The following is a 20799-nucleotide window of genomic DNA, read 5'->3' as shown; positions in this document are numbered from 1 at the left end:
GTACAGTAAACATGCATAAATAAATCATTCTTACCTCCAACAAAAAAGCAGTAAAAAAATTAATTGCTGCAATCCCACATAGAATCATTTTGAACTGAATATCTTCAATATATGCAAGTGTAAGAATTTTCCTCATGAACGCCAGTGGATAGACAGTTATCCAAATCATCAAAGCTGTTAGGATTATGAGGGCCACTAGAAATAACACTGAAAAAGGAAAACACAATGTGTACATAAAAATCCCAATTAATGCAACACACTGTTTATAATGTAAGGACAGATAAACACGGATTCTCTCATCCCCACCTCTTAAGTGAGACATTGGTGTCAGCTTGCTTTTGGTAACTTTACAGACAAGTCTAACCAATTTCCATAGTCAACAACTTCTATGTTTCTACTGTTCCAGCAGTACCAGAGAACTACCTCCTAACAGTTTAGAGTTTGTAACAAACAACAAATTATATGACTATTTGCTTTGCAGCTATATCATATTTTTTGGGAAAAAACAGTAAAATGTAATCTGATTATTTTGCTCTGGCCATTCTAGACTTCTGTATGGAAAATGGCTTAATAGTAGTCAACACATGATTCAGAAACAGTCACAAGATCACATACAAGAGTGGCCAACATGCAACTCAGGTAGACTTCATCCTAGTAAGGAAAGGACAGTGGGGTATAATCAGTTATTGTAGTCTCATCCCCAGGGAAACATCTGTCTCACAACCTAAACCACTGGTTGTCACAATAAGCTGCAAGCAGTGGTCAGAGAAGGCTGTAAAGTCAATAGAGACCAGGCTGAAGATCTGGTAGTTGACTGGAGAGAAATCATAGGAGTTCAATGAATTGCTCAGGGCTTTAGCACCTCAAGAATAAGATGAAATAGGTGGAGATGAAGAAGAATGGCAGCACCTCAAAACAGCATAAGTAAGGACTGCAGAACAGATCTGCAGCATGGCCAGGTATTGGAAATAAGGTAGAAAAGGAAAGCTGGTGGTGGAATGCAGACGTCTAAGTAGTCATTAAAGAAAGGAGTGCAAGAAAAAAATGAGAGGTAGGAAAAACAGACCAGGCTAGGAAGGAATACTGACTGGCTAATGAAGAAGCTAAGAAGAGAGTTGCAATAGCAAACATCAGTGGATCAGAAGCATTCAACCAGCTTCAGGAAGGTAAGTCAGTAGATGGCACAAAAAAAATTGGGTTGAAAGGCAAAGACAAAAATATAAAGAAGTTAGTCAAACATCCTTTATAAGGGATGCCAGCAACAACCTCCTCACCAGTCCACAGGACATCAAAGGCAGATGGAAAGAGTACTTCCAGCAGCTTCTGAATGAAGAATACCCCACAGAAGCTGTACTGTTCCAGACACAGCCTATGATGAGAGAAGAGGGAGAGCCACCATAGAAGAACAGCACTAATGAAAATGAAGTCAGGGAAAGCAGCAGGCACAAATTATGTTACAGTACATTTGATAAAGATGCTGGTTGAGATAGAGGAAAAATGGCTCCTTAGGGTAATCATCGCAGTGTGGAGAAAAAAGTGCAACCCAAATGATTGGAGAATAAGCACACTAGTGGCAGTGTTCAAGAACAAAGGGGACATTCACAACTGCAGGCAGTACAGAGGCATCAAACTCCTGTCACATTCCATTAAAGTTTTGGAGAGGACGAGTGACAAATGAATATACAGAACAGTAGAAAGTAAGTTGGGAGATGAGCAGTCTGGTTCAGAGCAGGATGCAGCACAACTGACCCATTGTTTGCAGTGAGACAGATAGCTGAAAAGATGCTAGCGATGAGGAAGGAGTCCAACTGGGCATTCCTAGACTTGGAAAAAGCATATGACAATGTCCCCAGAAAGCTGATTTGGGCAACCTTGCAGGTGGTCAAAGGCCCAGAAACATTGGTAGAATTAGGGCAAGCTATGTACAAGAACTCAAGTATGAACAGTGTTCAGTCTCGCACAGGAAGTGGGACTGGGTGCGCACCACGGTTCAGCTCTGACCCTACTGCTGTTCATTACTGGTGAAGGACTACATTAGCAAACAGGTTGCAGGGGACAGGTCAACAAGGTTGCTGTCTGCAGACAATGTGGTATTACAGGCTGACTGAGAAAGAACTTCAGTAAAGGACAGGGGAATGGAATGCAAATCGGAAGACACATGGGATGAAACTGAGTACAGATAAGAAAGTTGTAATAGCAGGAAATGTTGGCGTTCAGAAGAAGATGAGAATTGACATAGCACAGAAAAAGATTAGTTGTGTAAAATCTTACTATAACCACAGATGTCCCTCTCTTCCATGCTGCAGTACTCTCACATGTGGGATCCTCCATCTCAGGCGACCTGAAATTCCAGCTCCTCTACCAAAGCCTAAGCCTGGTTGCGGTCAGCTGCATGGGACGTCACACGCAGGGCCATAAACTGTGGGCCATAAATGTGACATCCGCACGCACAGACCTCAGAACTGACTGCCCAGTCGAACAATAGTTTAAGGATAGAAGGAGGATGCCATCCAGACAGGGAAAAGGTCCTTTAGGGGGATAGGAGGGAGGGACGTAATACTGCAACATGGAAGAGAAGGACATCTATGGTTATGGTAAGATGTTACACAACTAATCTACGTCCTTCTATTCTCATGTTGCAGTATTCTCACATGTGGGAGAGTACCACAGCTCAAACAGAGCAAAGGGTGGAGGAAGGGGTAGCAGTCTCCATGAATCTGTGGAGGATGGACTTTGCAAATTCTGCCCTGGCTCTGGAGATGTTATCCAATTTATAGTGCTTGATGAAAGTGTGTACAGAAGACCATGTGAAGTTCATCACCCACAGGGTTAAGTTGAGGGTTTTCAGGTGAAGATGGATGAGGGATCCTTTCAGTTTGTGAGAAGGTCCACCTTGGGATGCAACTTATGGTGATTGCCCTTGGCAAGAGACAGAAGAAGGGAGAACTAATGCTGCCTTGGCCAATACGAGGGCCACCAGCAATATTTTTGGTTTGTCCCGCTGATTTTTCAGCAGGACTTTCTGGATGAGAGGGAAGGGGGGGAGCATAGAGGAACAGCCCCTTCCAAGAGATTGAAAAGGCATCCACTTTCCATGTTAATGGCGACAGAAGCCTGGAGCAGAATAGCTCTAGTTGTCTGTTCTGAGGGGAAGCAAACAGATCTGTGGGGTGCCCTATTGGTGGGCAATGTCTAAGAAAACAACCCTGTGTAACATCCATTCGTGATGTTGAGAGAATGATCTGCTGAGGGCATCTGCCTGATGATTTTCTTGTGATGGGATGCAGACCGTCTGCAGTGTTACATTGTACTGAGTGGCCAACTCTCATGCCTGTATTGCTAGCCTGCAAAGTAAGTATGATCTGTCCCCCCCACTTGTAGATGTATCACATTACTGTGGTGTCGTCTGTGAAAACCTGAAGGGGACTAGGTTGTACGAGCAGGAGGAAGGTCTTTAGAGTTAGAAGGAGACAAGTCATTTCCCTGACACTGACATGTTTTTTCCTGGAAGAAGGGCTCCCATTGAGCCTGCACCTTGAGACCGTTCAGTGGCTCCCCATCTCTGATCCGAGGCATCTGTGTGCATGAATTTGGCTAGCTTGGTGAGCTGTAAAGGAAGGCCTGGTTTATGGGCTATTTGTTGGATCCACCACCCCAACTCTTTCTTCAGGCAGGCAGGAACGGCACCTGAAAATCCAGGGGGTGATTGTGCTGGGACCAGACATTTTTAAAGTACTACTGGAACTTCCTCATGTGCATCCTGGCAACATAGGAAGAGTAGTGGCCATGAAGCCCAGAAGATGGAGAAATTCCCTGGCAGAGATGTGGGTGACTAGAAGAAGGTCTTGGAAGAAGCTGGTCAGAGATGTGACTTTGCCTTGTGGAAGGAAGGCCTTCATCAAATCTGTCCTTATTCTGCAGCCCAAGAAGATATGGTCTTGGGATGGAGTGAGGGAGGACTTCAGTAGGCTGACAGTAAACCCCAGACTTCTTAGAAGAGGTATTGTAAATTGCAGGTGTGCCTGAAGAGTACTTGGCTTGGCTCTTCTGTTAGGATGAGAAGGTTGTCCAGGTAAGGGTGAATCTGTATATGCCCTTTGTTTGGCAGTAGGCTACTGCTGGAGCTAGACACTTTGTGAAGACTCTTGGTGCTGTACACAAACCAAAGGGCAAGGCAGTAAATTGATAGTGCAAGGATGGCACAGCAAAGTGCAGAAGACTCCTGAAGTCTGGGTGGATGGGGATATGGAGGAATGCGTCCTTCAAGTCCAAAGTGGCCATGAAGGCACTGGTTGTCAACAGTGGAAGAAGAGTTTGAAGTGATAGCATGCAGAAAGAAGGTACATGCAGGAAGGAGTTTAACAGGGACAGGTTCAGTATAGGCCTCCAAGGACCTTCCTTTTTTGGGACCAGGAGGAGCCTGGAGTAAAACCCTTGACCCTCTTGCCCTGTTGGAACCCTCTCTATGGTGCCCTGTGATAGTAAATCCTGGATGATCTGGGGAATTAGATGGATTTGATTTTTTGGAGGGAGGGGTATTCCTTTTGATACTGGTTTTTACTGCCATGTCATAAAGTACACTTCTTCCACTACTAAGATCCATTGGTCTGAGGTAATATGTTGCCACAGGGGTAGACAGTGAGAGAGGCAGTAAGACAGGGGAGAAGGTGAGGGGATGTAGGCAGTCATGCATTGTTCGATCTGTCTGGAAAGGACTGCCTGGGGGTAGATTGGGAGGAAATAGTCCTAGGGGATGAGGGTTTCCTAGCCCCATTCCTGTATTTTGAGGAAGAAGTGGAAGGAGCAGATGCCCTCCTAACAAATCTGGGTTTGGCACGGTTAGTTCCTGTAGAAATTTGGAACAGAGGAAACCAATAAATGCTTCAGGTCCTGCAGTTCCTTGCTTTTTTCCTGCAAACTTTTGAATAGTTCAGCAGACTGCTTGCCAAACAGGAACTTACTGTCCAGGGGAGCATCCAGGATCTTATTCTTGAAGTCATCAGGGAGGGGTTGAAGTCTGAGCCATCAGTACTTGCATAATGCAGCAGAAGAAGCGGCTGATCTGGCTGATGCTTCAACGGCATCGTAGCTGCATTTTGTAGAATGTCTGGCTACCCGTGCTGCTAAGGAAAGCTTAGAAGCAACCTGGTACTGTGTAGGAGAGTCCGGTATGGAGGAGAGCAATATAGTTGCCTGGGAGACTTGATCTAGAGCATACTTTACCATGTGTCTCTGGTAATTAATGGCCCTAAAGGCCAGGGTAGAGGCAGCATAGATCTTTTTTTCCCAGTCTGTCCATCACTTTACTGTCTTTGTCTGATGGCAGGAGGGAAGAGGAAGGAAGGAATCTGCCTTGATTTCTTGTCTGGTGCCAATGCAATGACAGCAGGGTCTGCCATGAGTGTCTTTTTGTACTTCAGTCATTTGTGTGGCATGCCACTTGAAGTATGTTCGCATTTTGGAGACTATCTTCAGGTGAGGAGTCTCCTTCCAAACAGTCTTTATCTGGAGAACAGTACTCCAGGGGAGAGGCCAGCTGAAAAGTGTAAGTGAGCAACTCATCAGAGGAGGAGGAGGAGGTGGAAGAGTCCTCCTCCTGAGTCTGAGGAAAGGGAGTGGAACTGGCAGAGGCAGGGCTATGGCTGAGGGTAGGCAGAGCAGGAGTATGTGGGGCTGTGGGCCTGAGGGCCATAAAGGCCTGAATCAGGGATTGGGGGAAAGTTTGTCAGTCTGGCTGGTCTTCTAGTGGGGTAGACAAATGCCTAGTTTTTTGTTTTCTCATCAGAGAAGGAGACTTGGAAATAGTTTGAGAAGCTGAAGGCCTAGAATCAGTCATTGGGCCTGTGGCTGAGGAGCCCTGTTCTGAAACTGAAGGCAGCCATCCGGGCAAGCCCGGTTCCCCCTAGACATCGGCAGAGGTCTATGTCGCAGAAATCTCTGTGACATACGAGCTGGAGATGTTAGGGCGCCTTCCAAGATTGTACCCACTGAAGTCGCCAGTTCTTCTGGATGTCCCTCAGCCCCTAGACTGGTAGCTGGCGGGATGTCTGATGTCAGAGGTGCAGCAGTAGCAGGCCTTGAAATCTTGGCCTTCTTTTTTGGCGGCTCCACCTTGACAGCCAGTTCAGTATCCATGCCTAGGGCCAAGAGTTTAAGATGTTGCTTTTCTACAAATAACTTAAGGGCTGCCAGACAACTGTGTAGGGTCTTGGGGACAAACTACTGACAGATATTACAAGCTGTTTAGTCGTGAGACTGGCCTACAAAGAAAAAGCAGAGTTTGAGAGAATCTTTGTGTGGAATTTGCAGACCGAACTTGCATTTTCCCTTCCTAGATGACATAGTCTAATAAAAGAGCAACAGCAACCTAAGCCTATAACAAAAATAAAGATGATTCCCCAACGGGGTACTTATCTGTATCATCTTCCAAAGTGTGGAGCAGAATGAGAGAGCAGATGTTCGACTGTGGCAGAGAAGTTTTGAGGTCTGTGCATGTGGATGTCACATTTATGGCCCACTGTTTATGGCCCTGCATGTGACATCCCACACAGTTGATAGCAACCAGGCTTAAGCTTTGGTAGAGGAGCTGGACATTCTGGTCACTTGAGGCGGAGGATGCCACATGTGAGAACACTGCAGCATGAGAACAGAAGGATATTAGTGGAATAGGTTAACAGATTCAAGTACCTGGAAGGGGTGGCTGAGGAGAAGGGAAGTCTGAATGAGGAGGTAAGCTAGAATCAGAGGATATGCAGCCAACTGGCACAGGGTGTCAAGTATAGTATATGACAGAAGAATACCAAAGAATATGAAAAGTAAGGTGTACAGTACAGTGCTGTGACCAGTATTACTGTACGGTACAGGGAGAGCAGTTGAGGAAGTTAGAGCCAATAGAGATGAAATGCCTGACACAGGTGGGTAAGGATGCACACCGTCGGACAGACGAAATGAGGACATAAGAGCAGAAGCCAAAGTAGCTCCAATTTCAGAAAAGGTCAAAGAAAACAGATTATGGTGGTTCAGGCATATGTGCAGAAAGCAGAAGGCAATCTGGTGAAGCTGATTTGGGACAGACAGGAAGGCGGCAAGAGGAAATGGGGGCATCCAGCAAAGAAATGGAACGATTGTGTGACAGAAGAGTTGTGACAGTTAGGCATGAGTGTCGAAGAAGGCAGGACAGTGGCACTGAACAGAAGGAGATGGCAACAGTTGACATGACACCCTGACCTCATGTAGAAAATGGGAAACAGGAGGTTGACGGTGATATTTTTATCTGGAAGCAGAATTCTGAATAACTGATGACATAGATTCATAGCTTCAGAGATTGTTACTAGGTTAACGACCTAGGGGTCCTTTCTAAACCTAGCCAAGTTTTCCCAAAAGAATAATGACGTCCTGTATTCAAATAGCACACTGCGAGCCAGGACATTTATAAGTAACCTCTGTCCATAAGGGACATTGGTGCCAGGCCTAGTGTAAATTTCCTATTCTCCATTCACTGGTCTAGGTTGTACTTAAATTGGGTACTAGACGAACTCGGCTTCACATGGATGGGAAGCCTGTTCCACAGAAGGTGCAGTCTGGGACACACATCTGTCTCTCCAGCATGTTCTAGTCATGGATGAAATTCTGGTCCCTAGACCTTGTATTTCTGGTACTGTTTGACTTAAAAATATGCAGGAAATTCATAAGTGTGGGGTTTGTGAATGCCTTGCAAGACAGGCATAGATCACTCCTCAGCAATCTATAGGAGACTGAGTAGAGAGGAAAGGGCTTTAAGGCACTTTGCATAATGCAGGTTTGTTACACCTTCGATGGATTCTTTTTGTAAGGAACCTCTGATGCCACTCTAGTTGCTGCATATGCCTGGTCAGGTACTTACCACAGGATAAAATAATCAAAAATTAAAATACTCCTGCACTCACTCAATTTAAGGATTAATCTCTCAGAGCAAAATTCTCATTTCAAGTGATCTAGCTTTCATTTGAAAGGATCAGACCAACTTCAAACTTCATACTGCCTCCTTTTATAAATGGATAACAAGCATTTAAGCAGGTGTGACCTGGTAGTAAGTGCATGCATTGGAAATTAATGAAGAATACTTAGTCAAGCAATTCCAAATTACAGAGAAAATTTATTCTCAATAATTACTTTATTCTGATAGACATGTATACTCCAGATCTGATGTTCACCATGCAATATGTAGCGTATGCAAGTGTGACTCACATTTTTAAAGTCTGTGGTTCTAGAACCATACGTTATGTAACTGCAACAAAATCCATGCATTTTAACCATTTTTTTCACTGCAACCAAGAAGCAAAACAGGAACCATATTCTACATCTTCCATTCCCTTTCCCTTTAGGTACATTAGCCCAACTATTTGAAATGCCTTTAAGTACAGTTGCGAGAAAACTCACTAAAACAGATGTTTGGGTACTGCTATATTTATTACAAATAAAAATCAACTACAAGTGACCGATGTCCACTCAAGTGGCCCAACTCCAAGATCTTTCTACATGTAAAGGTGCATGATGTTGCTCTTCCCATATGGAGATGTATGCCTGCATATCAGATAAATAGGGACACTGGGTCCATGTCATCTTCCATTTTTTTTTTGTCAGCAAATCCTGTGAAAGCTAACTTTATATCAAGCAAATAATCTCAGAGGCACCATTTTTATATCCCACCATGAAGTGCTAGACTTTAGCGCAAACAGACTGAAAAAGGGGGTGTCCTGTGGGAGAAGGTGGCTGTGAGCTTATACCACAATAGTGACACTATATGAACATCTACTGCTATAGTGAGTTCTCAAATAAATGCATTATGTTCTTCGTATGGATCACTTTTGAAGCATTCATTATGTATGGGAAGCATACTTCCGCAGTTCATCTTAAACAGAGAAGGGGGACACACATAAGGCTATTCTGAATGCTCTCTCAGGGGATACCCTGGAGGATTGCCACACCAAACCCTGACCATCACTGGACTGTATGTCCAATTTGTAATGTCTGAAGGGGTGGATAGATGACTAGGTGGCCACCTGAAATATGTTCAGAGCTGACACTTGTCTGAAAAAGCCACTGAAGAGGCTTGCCCTTCTCAAAGTACAAGGCTATGTAGTTTGCTAGCCATCTGCTTTGCAACTAATTTGCTCTTTAACCTCAGCAAAGGTGAAGAGCGAATGTTTTGTACATCAGATGGAGTTAATTCTGTCCAGGTTACAGCATACCTGCCTGTAGAAGCTCAGCACATACAAGATTCTCTCCCCATACAGGATTCTCTCCCCTTTGTTGTGAGTTTTTGGAAAGAATACTGGAGGTGTTAAGGAACATTTCTGAAATTACTCTGGATACTTATCACTGACGACTCAATAGTGAGACACACTGATGTCCCCCTCACCAGACTCAAGGAGAAGGTCACAGTCAGCAGTTTGTCAGGTGCTAGAATCTGCCACATTATGCATGCACTTAAGTCTCTCCACAACAGGTACAAGTACGACTCTGTCATTGTCCATGTCAGTGTAAATGACTTGAGATGTACCTCCCTGGACTACATGAAGAGAGACATGATTGAGCTCTCCGAGTATGTGTTCCAGGCAGGTATGACCCTAGCCCTAAGCAACATCCTATCTTCACCAAGAATTATACCACGATACCAACAAAAAATGATTGACCAACAATTGGCTTAGTTTCTGGTGTCTTTCCAGGGGGATCCAGTATCTGTCTGCCTGGGATGACACGGTTGACAGCTTTGCCAGAGATGGCCTTCACCTGTCACCCCTGGGGTTCCGGACATTGACCAAGGCTCTTGCCTCCCCCACTGTGCCTGTTTTAGGCTATGTCCCAAAGACAAATCTTCCAACATAAATGATTTGTCCAAAACCAAATTAAAGGTCATGCTGCTCAATGCTAGGAGCCTTAACATGAAAATGCACTCGCCTCACACTGGAAGATGCCGATGTCTGTGCAGTCACAGGAACTTGGTTCAGGGCTGTAGAGAGCACCCCTGCCTTACCAGGCTATACCTCTTTCCACACTGTCAGGCTCCAAAATGAGGTCGGAAAGACTAATGATGGTGGAGTGTCTATCTTCATTAAGGACAGGCACACCTCCAGAGTGGTTTACCAGGATGATGCACTGGAATTACTCCAGGTGCAATCGACAGTTGGCAAGACACCCATCCATGTTATAGCCAGCTACAAACCTCCCCCCTCCATGACTCAGGACACCCACCCACTCCTACCTGGACCTACTTGACTCCATCAAGGTATCCCCTAACATCGTGATCCTTGGTGACTTCAACTACCTCACCATAGACTGGGAGAACTATTCCTGCACTAATGCACTCACCCAATGATTCCTTGACTTCATCAATTCTAATGCACTAGAGCAGCTGGTCTCATCCCCTACAAGGGGAAACAACATACTGGACTTGGTTCTTACCAACATGGGCAGCCGCAGCACCATTCCCATAGTATGTTCTTCCCTGGTGAGATCAGATCATTGGTCTGTCTCATTCAAACTTTCTATCCCACCCAACCCCTCCCCAGCCGTAACCAGGCTAAAAATCTTCTCAAAAGCTGACTACGACCACCTAAGAGAGGGTATCTGCAGCTTCAGACCACCAACCCCTCAGAGGATACAGACAACTATGCTAAACAGTATGCCAGTGCAGTGTACAAGCACATGACTACATGGACTCAGCCATACCAAACAGAACTAAAACCTGCTCCTCAAGGAAACACAAGCCTGTCTGGTGGACATCCTCTATCAAAGGAAGAAACTGTTGTCCAAGGGTAAAAAGGAACAAATTCCAAATTGGAAAAACTTCCTCTTCTGCCTCAACAAGCAAATTAGATCACTAGTGAAAACCTCCAAAGCCAATTATGAGTTGAAACTAGCCTCTGAAACAAAGAAAGAGAAACCACAAGTCCTTCTTCACTTACATTAGGAACCTCCATGGCAAAGTCCAAGTTTGCTCTGAATGAGTACTTAAAAATACCACTTACACTGATCCTATTGACTTAGCCAACCTGCTGATAGGTTCAGTGCAAACTGCACCCAACTATCGCCCCCCAAAGGCCCAGTCAACATCCTCTTGTCCTACACCTCACATCTCCATAGATCAAGTATTAAAGGCTCTATCCAAGGCAAAGAACACAGCTTCCATGGGACGTGACAGTATCCCAGGCTGTATTCTGCACCATCTCCAGCAAGAACTAGCTTCATCACTGAACACCCTGCTTAACCACAGCCTAATTACAGACTTCATTTCAGCAAAGTGGAGAACTGCCATTGTCATCTCCTTGCACAAAGGTAATGCCACTACTGACCTGAGAAATCATCACCCCATTAGCATGACAAACCTTATCTGTAAAGCCATGGAGCATATTATTATGGATCACAAACAAGAACATAGGCAATCTCCAAGCACTTGACCCCACCCAGTTCGTATTTGTCAGGGGCAGATCTTGCCTATTGAACCTAGCTGACTTCTTTGAGACTGTCACCAAGGCCCTGGATGAGGGAAAGTCAGTACATACAGCTTACCTTGACCTGGCCAAGGCCTCTGACACAATCCCCTACTCGGGCATCATAGAAAAGCTAACACAACTTGGTGTTAATCCCTATCTTGTCAGATGGGTGGCCAACTGGCTGACAGGATCCACAAGGACAGAATAGTTCCCACCACCTCTGACAGCAGACCTGTCACTAGTGATGTTCCCCAGGGTTCTCTGTCCTGGGACCCCTACTGTTTGGCATGTACTTCTCAGAGGTCCAGGCAAGGAAAGGGCCTGTGGCTGACCAAGTTTGCATATGACTAAGTTAGGTACTGTCATTGACTCCCCAAATGATGTTAACATACTGCAAGAGGGTCTCACAGCTACAAATAACTGGTGCCAAAGTCATGGTCTTAAGTTAAACGCAAACAAATGTATCATACCATTCGGTAAAAACATGGCCTCTGCTAATTACCACATCAACGGCAACCCCCTAAGCACTCAACCTGTGGTGAGAGACCTGGGTACTCAGGTTGAAAACAATCTCGCATTCAACCATCATGTGGCGTCAGTGGTCAGAAAAGCCTTTTACTTGGTTCATCTCATAAGTAAAGGGATTGCATCCAGAAAAAAGGAGATTATTACCTCTCTGTACTCCTCCCTCATTAGACCTATAATTGAGTATAACTCCCTGCTTGGTATGTACCTCTCCAAACACCTGCACCAACTGGAAAGGCAGCAGAAATACCTCACAAATATAATTCATGGCCTCCAACACCTGTCCCATGGGAACAGGCTGAAATCACCATCACTCCACTCAGTATCATACAGATTGCTCAGAGGTGACCTGTGTCTCGCCTACAAGGCAATATTGGACCCTACCCAACTAGAGATGCCCCATATCCACAAGTCTAACTCCTCACGCACTACCTGCCCGATAGCCCTAAATCTAATATGCAACATCAACAAAACCTGCTGGAGAGACAGGTTTGTCTCCCAGAGGCTGCCCAGTCTCGAATACACTTCCCATACATGTCAAACAGACTACCTTGCTGACCCTCTTTAAGAGCAACCTTGATGAGTGGATGGGAAGCCACACATTTGTCCCAGGGGATCCACCTATGCCCCCTCATTGACAGGGGCAACAGGTGCTGATTGAGGTTTCTTTTTTTGGGGATAACCTCTTAGCTAGGCTTGTAAGGGCCCTAGGGTCATTAGCCTAGTAACTCCTATTATCCCATAAAAGCAGGACTTGTTCTGAGGCTATCACTGAAAAGACTGTGAATATCTTCCTTTCCATCAGAGCTTGCTGCTGTAAGATGCTTCTTGCAAACATTACTGCCATCGGAAGGCTGCCTTCCAGGACAAGTGGTAAAGAGGCTGCAAGCCTGAATGGGCCCATAGTAAGCTGTTTTAGGACAAACAGATGTTCCAAGATGGAAGGGTAGTCTTTCTTGGCAGTCAAAGTTGAATGTCACCCACCAAAGGTGGCAAGCTGATACAGCAGAAACATGATCCTTTACTGAGTATAGCAGCCCTGCTCAGAATGAGAGGCACCTCTGCTTGTAGTGGGTTCTTGTTTCTTTTTCCTGCAAAATATGGAAAACCTCTTCCATTCTGCCAGGAATAATTTCCTTATATTCGGTTTCCTGACCTACTTCAAAATAGTCAGTACACACATGCATAAGAGTTACCTGAAAGGAATAAGATCCATATTTTCTAGACTGGCACCCTGAGTCCCTTCACAGTTAGAAATACTATGGCTCCAGCCCTCTGGGTTACCATGTGTATCTTCTGTGGCAGAACACAATGGACTTACTTGCACAGTTAGGCCAACACTGACACCAGATGCTGAAGACCGCCTGTTCTAATTTTTAGGTTTTCCAAGATATGTATCTATGTTTGGGCCTGCATGAAGCACGTATCTGTATATGGGTATATGTGGACCCCTTTCATTCTGAATAAGGTAACTATTGTCACCAAGCAATTCATAAATACCATGGGCACAGCAGGGAGCCCAAATAGCAAAGGAGTAAATTGGTAATGGACCAAAATGGTGTTATGAAGATCATTCTGCTTTGCTCTGTACAGACGTTCTCTGCCACTCATGGAATCAGTAGTGTGGAGGAAAGGCCATAGAGGAATCAATGTTGTCACTAAAATGGGAAGGCACCCATTCTCTGAACCTTACTGCAGGGGAGCCTTGTGCAGTATACTAGAAGCTGATCATTTGTCAGAGGCAAATACATCCATTGTTGTGATGCACTATCTAGTTTACAGCTGTTGGAAATTCATTTTGCACAAATTCTTTTTTTTGATTCCCTACAAGTCCCCTGCTCAAACTGTCTGTAGTGCCTCTATACTGTGAGGGTATATACACCACTCCAAGTCCCAGGTTGGATGGCACTTTTAGTCACAAATCAGCATCATCAACCTCCACAGGAGATGCAGCCTTGTCCCTCCATGTTTATGTACCACATCACCATTGTGTCATCTGTGGACACCTGGCTTCCATTGCTCTTTGAAGACTTTTAGGACTAAGAGAATGTTAGTATCTCCTTCATGGTAATGTGCAACCTCTTCTACAAGGGGGATTAAGGCCCCTGGGCTAAAAAGTTACAAATGATTGTTCTTAAGCTAAGTCAGAGGTACTCACAGTCATGGAATTGGCTCAGGCAGGCAGATCGGAATTCTGATAAGCCAGAGTACCTGGTTCACACACCACATGGCAATATATCCAAGAATTCTGAGTGCTTGCTTTAGGATACTCACAAGAACCACTTAAACTTTGTCATGTGCAGCTTGGCCGGATGGATCTTGTGTACTGCAGATGCATGAACCCTAAAGCCTTCAGAAGTCCTTGGCCATCATGCAGTTTATGTTGTTTTCTTCTAAAAAAGAAGGTCTCTAGAGAAAGAGATTTGTCCTCTGAGAGGTACACCCTGCATTCTTCTGCATTCATAGCAGCCCCAAAGAATACCTTTGTCATGTTAGGGGAATACTTGACTTGAGAAAGTTAATTAAAAATACCAGATGTTCAACAAAATCATGGTAATATTTTAGGTTTTCCAAGATACATTGGTGTACTTTAGCATGTGTACAAGTGCACCCCTTTCATTCTAAAGAAGGCTATTACTTGGGCCAGTCAGTTTATAGATAAATTGGGCACAGTAGAGAGCCCAAGGTGCAATGGAGTATTTTAGTAATTCCAGGATCCAATCCTGAATCACAGGAATTTTCTGTGGTCCCTGTGAATAGAAACTTGCAAGAAGGCATCCTTCAGGTCCAGTATGATCAGGTAGGCTTCTGCAGGATTAATGGGAATTGTGAGGAAAACAATATGCATATCTTTAATTTGTGTACCCTCAAAAAAGGCTGAGCTTGGATAGCTCCAGAATCAGTCTCCAAGTACAAAGCTTTTGGGAACCTACAAACAGACAGGAGTAAAAACTTAACCCTTCTTCCTGTTTTGGTACATCTTCTAATTGACCCTTGTTCTAGCAATTGCTAAACAAAGGGTGAGGCAAGTTGCAGTTTCTCTTCCAGTGTTGGAAGCATTCCCATAAAGGGCAGAGCTGGCTCGAATGTTGTCCTGCAGCCTTCTGCTAGGACTCTGAATATCTAAATTGACATAATCCTTGACCAGACCTCCCAGAACTGGTTCAACCTGCACTCCTCAGGTTGAGTCATCTGAGGGTGGGGTGGGGAAAGGGGTAGGGTATGGGAGCCATCTTAGTCATAACTGCCTACAGAGAAGTAGAAGAACCACTTCCCATTTGCCTCCTTGTTTGTCCTTCCTCTTTCCTCATCATACCTGCTTCTTCTCAGACTTCTTACCTCTTGCCTACTGACCCCTGGACTAGCACCTGAAGACAGGGACAGTCTTTGAAGGAGAATTCCTATTGTAATTTGGAAATGGGTGTGGGGTGGAAAACGTTGCTTCACTGTTTGCATAACCCTGCCTTTTCCGGACAGTTTTTTTTAACAATATGTCTTGAGGGTTTGCTAAACAAGGAATTCTTGTCTAAGAAAGCATTTAACTATTCCCCTTTGACATCCTCATCTAACACCTATACCATAAGCCAAGCATGGCATCTGATTGCTGATTTTACAGTCACCACCACCATCTCTATAGCATCATAATCCATTTGCTCATGTATTTCCACTCCCTGAGGCAGATGAACAAATTTAAAGATCCAAGACCTGAGAGACTTATCTGTGTTAGGATTTCAACATGATATTTAATTATACGCATTTGGCCTTCTCACCAAATATGTCTAGGCTCCTTGTTTGGTAATGTGTTAAATTCCAGGACCAGTTTACCACACTTTGATTCTTCTGAGAAAATTACAGTGGAGTCTACAATGAGTTCTTACAAAGGTAATAGTACATTTGTTGGACCCTGTATAACCTATCTGGTTTCTTGAGTTGAGAGAACTGAAATTTCATCTGTAGGAAAGCATCCTTAAAAGCTTTAAAAACTGACGGGATCACTGAGGGTTTCGGTTCTTTTGTTACCAAGAAGACTGAGATACTTATTTTTATTAGTTGACATGTCTTTCAACTCTTGTCTAAAATGTTTTCATATCTCAGTAAGGGTGTCCCCAAAAGATGTATCTTATGGGGATCAAGATAAAATGAAGTCCCATCCATTTGAGCCGTATCTGAGGAGGAATGCCATTTAAATTGTGTATGACAAATCCTTCTCCTCCTCCAAATCAGAGGATGAGTTGGTGTTTAGAAACTGAAAGGTATCTATTTTCTGTTAAATTGCTTAGTAGGAGTGGACTCTCAAGCACTGCTCATAACTACTTGCATGTTCATATCTGCTTGCCATTGCAGAACGTTCCTCCACTAAACAATTAAGGTCCTGAATAAACAGTGTATGGCAGACAAACTTTATGAGAATGAAATGCCATCCTGGATGCAGACTGTTAAAGGAAGGATGTTTTCTGAAGATCAAAAAGAAGCTTCTGAAACTCCTGATGTTGAGCTCCTTATGTCCCTTCCTGCCTATCATCCCTCAGATTCTAAAAGAGTTAAAGATAGAGGACTAGGCTCTTTTATTTTGAGAAAGCACCACAGACTGTGGTCAGAGGTCCACTATTCAAATATTTGGCATATGCAGCATATCTTTTTCCTGGTACTCACTTCAGGAAGACAAGTTAACAGTTACCTACGTGTCAACCTCCAAAGAGGCCAGACAATGGCTGGCAGTATAGGACATCACTGTCAGAGACTGGAAAACTGACTCACAGGTTGAGGGATCCTTATGGTAGTTATTTTCTCCTTGGTATTTCTCTTGAGAGTCCTCTTTAACCCTCAACTTCCTTATTTTGGTGATCTTTCTTATGGGCCTTCTTAGCGAAGAGGCCATCTACAGAAGACTGCTTAGATGCTGCAAACAGCATCCAATTTCTTTTGCATTGACCACGCTCTATACATGATGTCTCCTTTCTTTGGTTTTGTTATGATAAAGCCTGAACAAATCTTGCAAGTCTGCTGACAGATAAAAACCTCCAAAGCAAAAAAGGGACTTATAATAGTAATATTTACACAGAATTTGAAGCCAATACTCACAATGGTTTCTCCAACCTGCATAAGGCATACCCCTGGGAGCCACAATGGTTTTCATGCAGATTTCACTAGCAACAAAATCATCATAGAAGCAGAACCAAAAAATATAAAATATGAACAATTTCCCCAGTTGGGCACTCTTCTGTCAAACATTCTCAACAGCGCTGGGGTCACAGGCCAGAAATGAGAAAATGAGAGACTGGTTACTTTCATGCTGAGAAGTACAAAAATTCTGCAGCAAAGAAAAAAAAAAAGAGAGAGAGAGACACGCAGAGAACCAAACAAGGCATAGCCGGTATCCCTTTTATATGGGAGGTGTCAGCCTGGATATTTGCATAATCAGAGCTCTAGGAGTTGTGCTGATTGGACATTTAATAGAAGACACATAAGAAACCTAATCTCTCAGAAATAACTTCAGCCCATTAGTAAACTCCCTCATTCATCACAATAACTCCATTGGGAACAACTCCCTTCTAGAGATTTTTTTCATCACAAATATTTCCTGGAAAATGCATAATATCACTTTTACCCAACTGCCTTAGTGATAACTCACATTTTCTGGCACCCTCTCTATCTGAACTCCACACATCCGTCTCATCATAATATCGACCTATTCTGTCTCCGAAGCCAAAGAGGATGAGGATACTCTCTGTCATTTGCAGCATAGATCAGTCAGCTGTGTTATCAATCCATTAACTTTATTTACTTTCTTATGACATCCAAAACAAACACTTCCCTTTAACTAAATGAGTATGTGGACACCCATGTCCACGGCTCTCTCATTCAATTAGAAATTATATTAAAGAATGAGACATAGCTTGATGGCTCTGGAAAAACATCAATAAACCTAATAATAATCATACACATTTTTGTACACTACATAAGAGTTGCAAACTTAAAATTTAAAGAACCTAAAGCTTTCTACCTGCAATCCAAACTTGCTGCTACAAATGCTTACCCCAAATCATTTTGGAAGGTAATAAAGAACATAGATAACCAAACCATACATCAACCCAGAGTAAACCATAACATGGATATATCTAAGCTAAATGAATTCAGAACTCTTAACACTCCTGCTTTACCATAAATTAGCCTTATGTCCATACATCAGATTAAGCTAACCCTTAACCACTCCTCTCTATCTGATTTAATTCCTCCTCCCTCCATTGGGTACTTCCCACCTTCCCCTTCATTTTACTTCAGAGAAATTACAGCTAAAGAAGTTCAGAAAAGCCTTGAGAAAATTGGATTCCAAAGCCAATCCAACCAGCTAAAGCATTCAACAGTATTTCTAAGGCTGGCTGCATGTCCCCTCTCTAAACCTATGGCCTTTACCTTTAATCTGTTTTTAATTATCAACAAACATTCCTGCTCAACAAACAGAGCAGAGGTGGACAGAGAACTCAGAAAAATGAGGCTAATAAAAGAAGGTAAGTTCCTGAAAGCATACATGAAATCAACTGGATGGGTGGACACATGGAAACTAGGAAAGGGGATGGGCAGCAAGAAGAATACTCACAAGCATAATAGCCACATCAAGTCTGATAAGGGCTACATAACCATTGCGCACTCACATCTGGAAAGACACCATGACAAATCTATTGTGATACAGATGGTAGGTAGCAGTGATAACAGGCTAGATACACATTACAGATTCCCACCCAGCACAACTACTAGACAGGAGGGAAGAAAGAGACTGGGTAGTGATGGTCACCGATAGAGAATTTGCCAAGGAAAAGGAGGGACAAGAAAGGGACCAAAACAAATTAAAAGCAGAGACAAGTAAAAAGAAATCTGAAGTAAATAATGGAAAAGGAGAGGGAATGAGAAACAGAATAAGAAAATATATTGTTAGAACTAATGGACATGCAATGAGACAGAAGGATAGGGGAACTAATCAAGGGTAGAAAGAAAGAAAAAGTACAGTTGTGTACACGTACCATAAATGTAGATGTTCGAGTGTATTCACTGTTGCAGTCATTACATTTGGGTAATCTGCTGGCAGGTTGCCCTCAGTCGGCCTGAATAACAAAGTCTTGGGTCCTATGTTGGTTGCTGTCTCCTCTTCCATGACGTCAGGTCGTCAGGGGGTATAAAACATGCAGCCGATGTCATTTTATTCAGTTTTTCTTGCCCCAGATGTCAGGTGCCCCCCAAATGGGGAGCAAAAATATATATCAAAATATAAATAAACAGCAATATATATAAATACACTTTAGCAACATAAACTTTACCTTCATCTAAAAGCAAATACACCACAAAGGCTTTAGAATATAGTGAAGGAAAGAGAAGTTATAGAAAAGGGGGATGGCGGGTGGGTTACCCGGACTGCAACAGTGAATACACTCGAACATCTACATTTATGGTAAGTGTACACAACTGTACTATGTTCTTCGTGTTTCACTGTTGCAGTCATTACATTTGGGTAGAATCACAAAGCTATGGATGGGAGGATGGAACTAACTAGCATTAGGGGCGACTATAAGGCCCTGCAGGACTGCAGTGGTAAAGCCTGCACTGGATTTGGAGAAGAGAGGCAAATGATAATGCTTTGTGAAGGTATGCACAGAGCTCCAAAGATACCCTGTCTTGATGAAAAATAATATAAGGTTCCACAGCCATAAGAGCTTGTAACTTTGAAACTCTCCTGGCAGAGGTTAAGGCTAACAGGATAGCTGTCTTCCAAGATAAAAACTTGATGTCAGAAGAAGCAGCAGGCTCAAAAGGAGGCAAGGTTAGTTTTTCCAAAACATAGCTGAGATCCCAAGCAGGAATGGGAGGAGATCTAGGAGGTCTTAAGTTCTTAGCTCCTCTGAGAAACTGTCTCATGAGCTGGTGGGAAAAGATGGGAGGGTCTGTATTATAATGAGCAGAAATAGCAGAGGCATGTATCTTAATGGAAGAGAAAGAGAGACACTTATGTAAGAGATCTGTCAAGTAAAGTAAAATTAAAGTAATGTTAGGAAGAAGAGGATCAGAATCCTGAGCCTGCATCCAGGAACAAAATCTTTTCCATTTTCCTGCATAAGATTTTCTAGTGCTAGGACGTCTGGCTTCTAAAATGACATCCATAACCTGCTTGGGCAGTAAAGAAGAAATCAAAGGCCCCGGATTAACCAGGCCGCCAGGCTGAGAGTTCTGACATGAGAGTGAAGAACCTGACCCTGATGTTGGACAGAAGGTTCGGAGACTGAGGTAAAACCCAAGGGGGCTCCAGGCATAGGTTTTTTAGAGTTGGATACCAAAACTGCCGAGGCCAATTTGGAGCCAGCAAGATTATCATCTTGGGCTGGTCCTGTTTTATCTTCAATAAAACCCGTGGAAGAAGAGGAAGAGGCGGAAAGGCATATCCCGAGAGGTTCCTTCAACTGAATGACAGGGCGTCCACTTTCCAAGCTTCTCTGTGGAAAGTCCTGGTGCAAAAATTCTGTAGTTGATGATTGAGATGGGAAGCAAAGAGGTCTATGTGAGGACATCCCCAGACTGCTGTTATCATCCTGAATATTTTGGTGTCCAGCATCCACTCGTGTGGATCCAAAAGGTTTCTGCTCAGACTGTCTGCCAGGAAGTTTTGTTTCCCGGGTAGAAACTGAGCTTGAAGATCCAGATTGCAAGTTAGAGTTGTGTTCCATAGATCCATGGCTAGTCTGCAAAGGGGGTAGGAATGAGATCCCCCCTTGCTTGTTTATGTACCACATAACTGTGGTGTTGTCTGTCCGTA

The 20799-nt window shown here is 43.7% G+C and overlaps 1 protein-coding gene across 3 annotated transcripts in view; it reads right to left on the bottom strand.

Moving 5' to 3' along the window:
* ATP13A2 (ATPase cation transporting 13A2) overlaps nucleotides 1–20799 on the bottom strand; it is a 2158003-nt gene that overhangs the window by 34407 nt on the left and 2102797 nt on the right. For 2 of the 3 annotated variants that reach the window (XM_044061825.1, XM_044061826.1), the window contains exon 28: nucleotides 35–207. The exons of the other annotated variant lie outside the window; for it this stretch is intronic. In XM_044061825.1, coding sequence (XP_043917760.1) covers nucleotides 35–207 — 173 coding nt within the window. The remainder of the gene's footprint in view (nucleotides 1–34; nucleotides 208–20799) is intronic. 3 annotated transcript variants of the gene reach the window in all.

The sequence above is a fragment of the Protopterus annectens genome, chromosome 2.part0 (assembly GCF_019279795.1).
Source record: "Protopterus annectens isolate FY-2018-M chromosome 2.part0, PAN1.0, whole genome shotgun sequence".
Lineage (NCBI taxonomy): Eukaryota > Metazoa > Chordata > Ceratodontiformes > Protopteridae > Protopterus > Protopterus annectens.
Note: the sequence above shows the minus strand (reverse complement) of the source record. Positions and strands in the feature narration are given on the sequence as shown.